The 8102-nt window shown below is 47.5% G+C and overlaps 1 protein-coding gene across 14 annotated transcripts; it reads right to left on the bottom strand.

Annotated features, from left to right (window-relative positions):
- Window positions 1-996: 996 nt before the first annotated feature.
- Window positions 997-8067, bottom strand: HNRNPH3 (heterogeneous nuclear ribonucleoprotein H3). Of its 14 annotated transcripts, none has more exons than XM_032694153.1 (10): window positions 7842-8012; window positions 6704-6840; window positions 6033-6171; window positions 5301-5488; window positions 4814-4900; window positions 4374-4489; window positions 3074-3209; window positions 2790-2870; window positions 2619-2705; window positions 997-2325 (listed from the first exon to the last, which is right to left on the bottom strand). In XM_032694153.1, the coding sequence occupies exons 2-10, from the start codon at window positions 6819-6821 to the stop codon at window positions 2249-2251; spliced, it is 1029 nt and encodes a 342-aa protein (XP_032550044.1). In that variant the 5' UTR covers window positions 6822-6840; window positions 7842-8012; the 3' UTR covers window positions 997-2248. The 14 variants fall into 14 exon arrangements, with proteins under 14 accessions (XP_032550044.1, XP_032550046.1, XP_032550047.1 ...); XM_032694155.1 differs by having other exon boundaries at window positions 5346-5488; window positions 7842-8008; XM_032694156.1 differs by having other exon boundaries at window positions 997-2360; window positions 4374-4501; window positions 7825-7967.
- Between the last annotated feature and the right edge of the window lie 35 nt (window positions 8068-8102).

Below are 8102 nucleotides of genomic sequence, written 5' to 3'. Positions count from 1 at the left end.
AATCCTCCTCACAGAGCACAGGAAGAGCTGTGGGGTACCAAGAGGGCCTGTAACAAGAGGAGCTTTTTATGCCTCCTGGGAAATGGACTCTGCCTTCCTGCACTGGAGTGTCAGCAGGTACAGAGAAAATATGCTCCTCCTGCTGCTGCTGCTGCTGCTGCTGCTCTCCTCTCATGCGCAGGGATCAGGGGAGCTGCACCCACCTCCCCATGAGAGGGGGGTCACTTACCGTGTCAGCACCTGCTGCTTGGAAGGAAAAAGGTTCCTGGCACCAGCAGCCGAGCACTGCAGCTCCTGGGGGTGGAACACACCTGTACACAGCCATGAACCCTACGGCTGCCTGGGCAAGCCTTACTCACAGCTTTTCATCCCCACAACAATTCCTCTGCAATTTAAATGCTGCTCAGGTGAGGTGGAAGGTTCGTCGCTGAACGCTGCTCTTGTTCCAGGGTGAAGGGACGGGACAGGCCCGAGGGATTCACTGTCCAGCTCTGTGGGATTGCGCTCACCGGGGCTGATGCCAGAGTGCTCCTTGCAGATGGCCTGGTTGGAAAAACAGCTCAAAGCAGAGCCCCTCCCTGCTCTCCAAAGGTGAGTCTTAGCAGGTGTCAGGTGTCCCCGAGGGAGGTACAGAGCTGGCAGGACTTAAGCCCCCTGCTGTGCCCAGAAAAAATAGGCTTCCTTCAAGCACAGGCTCTCTCCGCTCTGCTCTCTCCTCTCTCCAGTAACCTGGTTTTCCTGCAGCTGGATTAACTCTTGTCCTGACCACTGCCATTTAGGAACACCTCAGTGTTCTCAGCACGAGACCAAGAACCCCCTAGGTCTTAAAAGCACAGGGTTCCAATGGTTACAAACTCCTCTTCCCCTCCCCTTCCTGGCCAAAACTGTTCCAGTGCTTGGAAAGCTTCCTGTGCCAGTTACCCTTTCCAGCTCTTTCTTCCAGTCCCTTTGATCCCCGAACACATTCTCTAGTGAAATAAACTCCATTCTCCTCTCTCCCACAAGAAGACATTTATTACAGATATAACACAGTACTAGCAAAACAGGTGACAGACTTGCAATACCCAAGATCACATTTGACATTTTAAGGGAGGCATTGAGGACAAAGCAGTTAATTTGGGAGATCACACTGGCTCAGAAGAATAAATACCTTTTTCCATTACACATCAGGTATGTTAAGTGTCTTCAAACAATAGTTTCTTACATATCTTACATGTCACAAATGCACAGAAAAGTTTTATTGATGTGTTTGGGTTGTGTGTTACTGAGTAAGTATTGGGCCTACAGATATTTTAGAGATCTTGGCTTCTAAGGAGCTCATCTGTAGAACAGCTTGGCAAATTTTGAGCAAATACAGACAAATCAGCTCTGAGCAGCAAAAAAAAGCTGAACCGTGTCTAAGTACAATAAATTCAAGAAAGATAAGAAGTCTAACTTGCTTCCAACTCCCCCACTCTTGCTGAAAGCATGTTAGTGAAAAAAATACTAAGTAAAAAGCTTCCAAGTGTTTGACCTATGTCATGTTAACTAAAAGCTGTGCTAGTGTTTCAGTCTGCTTTGCAGGTTACATGTGTGAAGTGCAGGCTCTGGAGCTACAGCAAAGCATGGAAATAAACGTGGTGCTTGGTTCTGTGGAGGAGAAAGCAGAGGTACTGCTCATTCACACAGGTGTGCAGCTGGTGGTGGTGGATGTGGCAGCAGAAGGAAGGCAGGCAGAACAATGACTTCCAGCCTCCACAGCTTTACGCTGTGGTGCAATTATTACATACAACTTATCAAAAGGGTTTAGGAAAGGCTTTAACCAAATAAACTAATCAATTCATCTATCTTTTTCCCCTTAAACAAGTGAATGTTTCAAATTTGTTCACTAGACCAAGATTACACAGAACTCAATCAGTGTTCATAGGAGTTACAGTACAACCACCTTTATGGAACCATAGTACAACAACTTAAACCGACTGGTAGTCTTGAATATGTAATACATCCTTAGGAGTAACTAGTATAAAAAGTATCAACATCAGTGGTTTGAATATAAAAATTTATTTAAAGTCAGAGTATGCAACAAATAAAACCTACAGAAAACAGATTTTCCCATCACAATCTGTTGCTTACCAAATAATATTGTGAAAACACATTCCTTCAGTCATTATAAAGTTCTTAAAATACAAAAGAAATTAAATTTTGTAAGAAAGTCTAGTAGACCAGAGACTGTTTCTTCCAGGGTGTTTTGCAGAAGCAAGGCTATCCTTCAATACATCCCACGCCATCCTCCTCCACCCATACTGCCTTGCCCATAGTATCCTCCACTATTTCCACTGCCACGACCTGCAAACAATTGACACAAGGTCATGCATACATACCTTGAAAAAAGAAAAAAATGGGATGGGTAATACAGCAGATGACAACTTACACTAATGCTACTCCAGCACCACTCCCTTAACCAGCAGCTGATGCAGCAGCACAATGTGTGAAGCCCCGAGTGCTTCACAGTTTAAATGATTTACTGCCCTCCTTCCTTTCTCCCAGCCCAAAGCCCACCCCCCTTCCCCAGTGTCTGCCAGCAGACAGACAGGAGCAACACTGTCCCAGCAAACACGGAGAACAGAGCTCGGACTTACTGTATCCGCCCAAGCCATCGGGAGTTCCGTATCCGCCGCTGTAATTGCTACCCATTCCCATCCTACCAACGGAGCCGTAACCTTGATCTGCAGAGCCAAAAGGGCACCATTACAACCTTGGAACTCATGAGACCTGGCAAAACATCAGCTAAGTGTGCAATCCATGCGTACCCATTCCATCTCTGCCGTAGCCTCCCATTCCAGAGCCACCTCCAGCAGTGGAATTCAGGAATAGTTCAATGTATCGATGCTCTGCAGGAAGCAAGAAAGCTTTACTTTGCATTTTGTTTCACAAAGCAGACTCAGAGGCACAAAGCAAACATCCCTCCATACAAGTAGCAGAGAGAACAGCACAAAAAGGCGGGTTTGCCATGTGCCAATGGCAGGAGCTCAGGGCTGACCCCTGGATGCCCTGCGGAACCCTGCCCACGGGTGCCAGGGAACACGACACTCACGCATGTGGTTCTTATCCTTAGACATGGCAGCTACTGCGTCCTCGTGTGTCACAAACTCCACATCTGCCTCTCCTGTAGCTCTTCCATCTGCCCCAATATCAATGTGAACTCTTATAGGGTTCAACGGCGAGAAAAACTAAGAATAAAACAAATTTAAAAAATCACATTAACGTAGAATTCAAGCCAGGTACTTTTTTTCCATCCCCATGGTTAGTGGTGCACTGCATCAATTAATGTCGTCCTACCACATTAAATTTAATTACTCATTTCCCAATTACAAGGATAGGGGACCTTCAACATTGGGTCAACCTACACTGATGATCCATTATTACTACACAGCTTCAAGAGCTGCAGAGACAGAGCTTGAGGAGCTTCCTTTGAAAGCAAATATACAAACAACTCCTGCCCACACACACTGCTCTGAGCAATACAATCTTATATGATGCCATCCTGGACAAGAAAAAAATTAGTTGGTTTTTAGTTGCCTCTGCTTCTTCAAATTTCTCAAAGCAAGGACACATCCATGGAATTCAAAAAAAGCTACGCATTCGTCAGACTGCTCTTCCTCACTGCTCCCAATCAAAGCCTGATGTTTGGCCCTTGTCTCACACAGTCCTTACACTAAACAAAACAAACTGACACAAGAAAACACATCTCAATTCAAACCAACCAACCCACCCAAAAAAGAAAACAAGCACAAGCTTAAGAATGGAGTTCTTACATATAAATATATATAAGCCTTGTATCCCGACAAAGCTTTTCCCCCTACAAACCCCACATTACGCTGACACAGAATACACTGCCAAAATCTGCAGATGAAAGAGATCGGGGTGGCAGATAAAAGCTCAAGTAATGGGATACCATCCCCTCCAAACACTGCTCCCTACAGTCTTCACACCCTGCCCCTCCTAACATAGGCTCAGGTCAACAAATAAATATGCAAACTAAGCAAGCGAAGTTTCACATCTGCTGTTACTTTCGAAACTTAAATAAGCTTAAACAAGTTCTGAAAACCTTAAAAAGAGGATACCGAAAGCAGCAACTGTTGTCTCTGCAATACAACTTGTACAGAAACAGAAGAGCACCAAGTAAAAGGATTAATGTTAAGTACAGCTTTGCTGACTGCTCTGGTGATCCCACCTCAGACAGTACCTTTAAAAGCTCATTAACTCTGTGCAACTCACAGAAAGGGCTGTGACTTTATGGAGCAGATGTAGCAGTCCCTAGTTTTGAGAACTCTAACCCAGTTTGAACATGCAAACTCCTGGGAGCAGAAGGCCCTTTTCCCCGTGGTACTTACGTTAGCAATATCGTTTTCCGTGGCTCGGAAGGGCAGCCCTCTCATGTGAACAAAATGACCGCCACCATGGAACCCCGACCCTGCATCTCCAGCTCCATAGCCATGTCCTCCCATGCCTATTGGAAAACCCAAACCAAAAAAACCCACACACCTCTAAGATCATGAAAAGCCAAAAGTCATTGCTATCGTATTTCTGAAAACACTGAATGACACCACTGAACGCTTGATATTTACACTTCCCATGTTCCAACCCAAGCCTTAACCAGAAAGCATCCTAAGCCATTTATTTACCCTTTCTTACGAGTCCCCAATTTCCCCCTTTTTAAACAACCTTCTTTCTTTATAAAATAGCACAATGAAGCCATTTTTTGACTTGAAAATACTGTCTTACACTCACATAATAGCAAAAGCTTTTTAAACAAACTGTTAATTTCTTTTACCTCTCCCATCCCTCATTCTGTCGTCGTAGCCGTCGTTTCCATAACCATAGTTATTATAGCCACCATAATCATCAAAGCCACCATACCCTGTGCAAAGGAGAGACAGAAAGGAGCGATTACATTACTGCTCAGAATTCACAGAACCATGCACAACACTCAATTTTGCAGTCTTTAGGCACCCAGCACTTTGCCGACTACCTCTATGGACTGTTAAACCTGGATTTCTGAACACAGTGCAAAAGTACATTTCTTTTTATATAACAGACTGAAACATGCAAATGAGAGATCAAATTCTGCTGAAAGTAGTTTCCTTATTATTTACATTCATCTTAAATAACAAGCCACATTTTTTGACACACTACGAGTTTTTTTGAGGTCAACACGTCCAACCTAATGGGTGTTTGGCAGGTACTGCCACTTCGTTATTTCTTGACAAGTATGTCAGAAACATGACACAACAGAACCTCTGTTCATTAGGTAAACATACCACCGTCATATCCACCACCTCCTCGACGCATTCTGTCATACATACTTCCACGCCCAGCTCCATAATAACCCCCTCTTCCTCCTAATGGTCTATCATATGGTCCAGGTCGCTGTTGTCCCATCATTCTTCTTGGCATGTCAGAGAATCCTCTGATTTCGCTCTTACTACTTTTGAAGATTTCAATATATCTAATAAAAAAGGATTTTCAAGGCACCAGTAAGAACACAGGCAGAAGCTGTCTGAATTTCACAAAAGGCCATACTACGTTTTCTATGACTAAAGGTACAAGCCAATAGCAGTGACTAGAGATACCATACAACTTAAGTTTCTCCTCAAAACCGTAAGAATCTTAAGTGTATTCGAAACCCCCACTTTACAGTGGCAAAAGTTACTATGTGAAAAATTCTAGCTGTACAAATTAAGCTTAAAACATGTCTTTCCAGTATGAGAAACATACTATTGAAAAACAATGTCTGGCTATAGCAGCATTTATCACAAATTACCCTACGTGAGAGCGATTGAAACAATTTTCTGAGTTTAGCAAACTACCCAGAGCAATACTGTCTCCCCCACCCCCCAAATCTACTGTATTCCCAAATTAACTTAGGATCAGTTATAAAAATTCTTAAAAACAGCCAATTCCCCAATGGTCCCCAACCCCCCAAAAGCATTACTGACCCACAACCCCCAAAAAATAAAGATTTAACACCATCCCAAACTCTCCATCCCCACCTGTGCCCTATTCTTTCCTTGTGTTTCCCCAGAGCATTTTCTGCTATCTCCTTTGAAGCAAACTGCACGAAGGCCTCCCCTGTGCTTCTCCCCTGGTAGTCCAGCGTCAATGTTATCCCATTTGGCACGATTTCCAACCCTTTAACCCAAGGACAAATAACCCCGTCAAGGGGAACAGTGTTAAAGGCTGAAACATTCCCATCTGCAGCAATACTTAAAGCATATCTAAACAACAACAACGAAAAAGAAAACCACCTTGTTTCCCCCATCACCCAACAATACAAGCCAATGATCTTGCATTAAACATTTATGGATTTAGCCATACTTCTTTTCTTGTTTAGACTATGCAAAAATACAACCACCTAAGTTACATGAAGAAAATATTGCTACCCATCAAGCAGTTTAACTGATCCAAATGCTAACATTCAGGTTACCCCAATATGCAAAATATCTTTACCACCTCGACAAAATTAGATACATTCTGTGTTTTACTACATCTCTGGTTACTTGTGCTTCACTTACAGGGCATAATTCTTACTTAAGACAAACTAACTTAACACAATCCCTCCCATCCTCCCCATTACCCACTGTTAAAAATGTGCAAAACATCGTGTAAAAGACACAAGAAAGCTCTAAAGAAACCCACTACACTTCGACTATACTAGAGGTACCTTGGAAAAACTGAACAATCTCTTCTTTGCTGCAACCAAATGGCAGGCCCCGGAGTCGTACCACCGTCCCATCATTGGTTGTATCATTGGGCCCATTGTGTTTGCCACTCCAATCCATTTTTTATTTAAACCAAATCCTAGGAAAAACCGAAACAAAAAATAAAAAGAATTGAGATTCCCTCCATGCCTAAGTCCCTGCCCTCAAAGGAAATCTGGTGGGTTTTCTTAGACTACAAGCGTTATGGATAACGAGTTTGATTTCTGTCATGTACGTAAAACTGCGCTCCCTGGCACGCTTGCACACATGGACACCCATCCCAGCGGGATAGAAGCCCGCGCACGGCGCGGGGATGGCGGGCAGCACGTGGGCAGGCCCGGCATATAAAGCCCGGTATTTAATCAGAGCACATTTTACATCCGCTCCGTGAGGCTTTGTAGGGTTTTTTTGGTCTGGGCTTTTTTGGGGGGGGGGGGGGATGGTGTTTTCTTTTTCTTTTTTTTTTTTGCCTTTTTTTAAAGCAAACCAGTTGAGGAGAGGGCTTCGACCACAAGGCCTTCCTTTGTCTGCCCTCAGCCGGGGGCGGCGAGGGGGGGGGGTTTGAGGGGGGCGTGTGGCGGGGGCACCACCATCGTGCCACAAAGGGAGCCGCGGCGGCCGCCTCGTCAGGCACGGAGCCCTCGCGATGCCGCCTCCCGCCGTGCTGCCGACAGCGCAGCCCTGACCCCCCGCCCGCTCCCCGCCGCCATTTACCGCGCCTCGCCGGCGCGCCCGCCTCCCGCCCGCCCCGCTCCGCTCGGGCCGCGCTGCCCGCCGCGCCCCTCTCGGCCCGCCGGAGCTCAGCTGACCTGTGCTGTGCTGTGCCGCCCGGCCCGCACCCCCTCGGCCGCTCCGGGATCCCCACCCGCCGCTGTTCCGGGGCCGCCGCCGCCCTCGGCTCCGCCGCTCAAAATGGCGGCTGCGATCGGGAACGAGGCTCTGCACCGCCCCGCCTCCCCCCGCGCCGGCGCGCGCCGGGCCTGGGTCCGGCTCCGCGAGGAGCACAGGGACTCCCCCCCCCCTCCCTCCGGCCCCCGCAGCCCCCCGGGCGGGCCCCGCACACCTTCCCCCCCATCCCGCTCACCGCGAGTCCCTCCGCACCCCTGGATGTGACCCGGCAGCCGCTCACGCCGGGCAGGACGCGCCTCCTCACTCCCTCACAGGACCTGCCGGCGGGACCCGCACCTGCGCAGCGCCCACGGGCAGCGGAGGGTCCAGGCCGCGCGACTATCGCGATAGCCGCGCCGCGCGCCGCCTCTCCCCTGCCTGGGCGGAACCTGCGCATGCGCGATGGGGGATGGTGGTGGCGGGAGGGCACGTGGCGCATGCGCGGTTCGGAGGAGAAGGCGGGGGGGGGCGGTC

The sequence above is a fragment of the Chiroxiphia lanceolata genome, chromosome 8 (genome assembly GCF_009829145.1).
Source record: "Chiroxiphia lanceolata isolate bChiLan1 chromosome 8, bChiLan1.pri, whole genome shotgun sequence".
Classification (NCBI taxonomy): Eukaryota; Metazoa; Chordata; class Aves; order Passeriformes; family Pipridae; genus Chiroxiphia; species Chiroxiphia lanceolata.
This window is presented reverse-complemented; position numbering and strand designations above follow the sequence as displayed.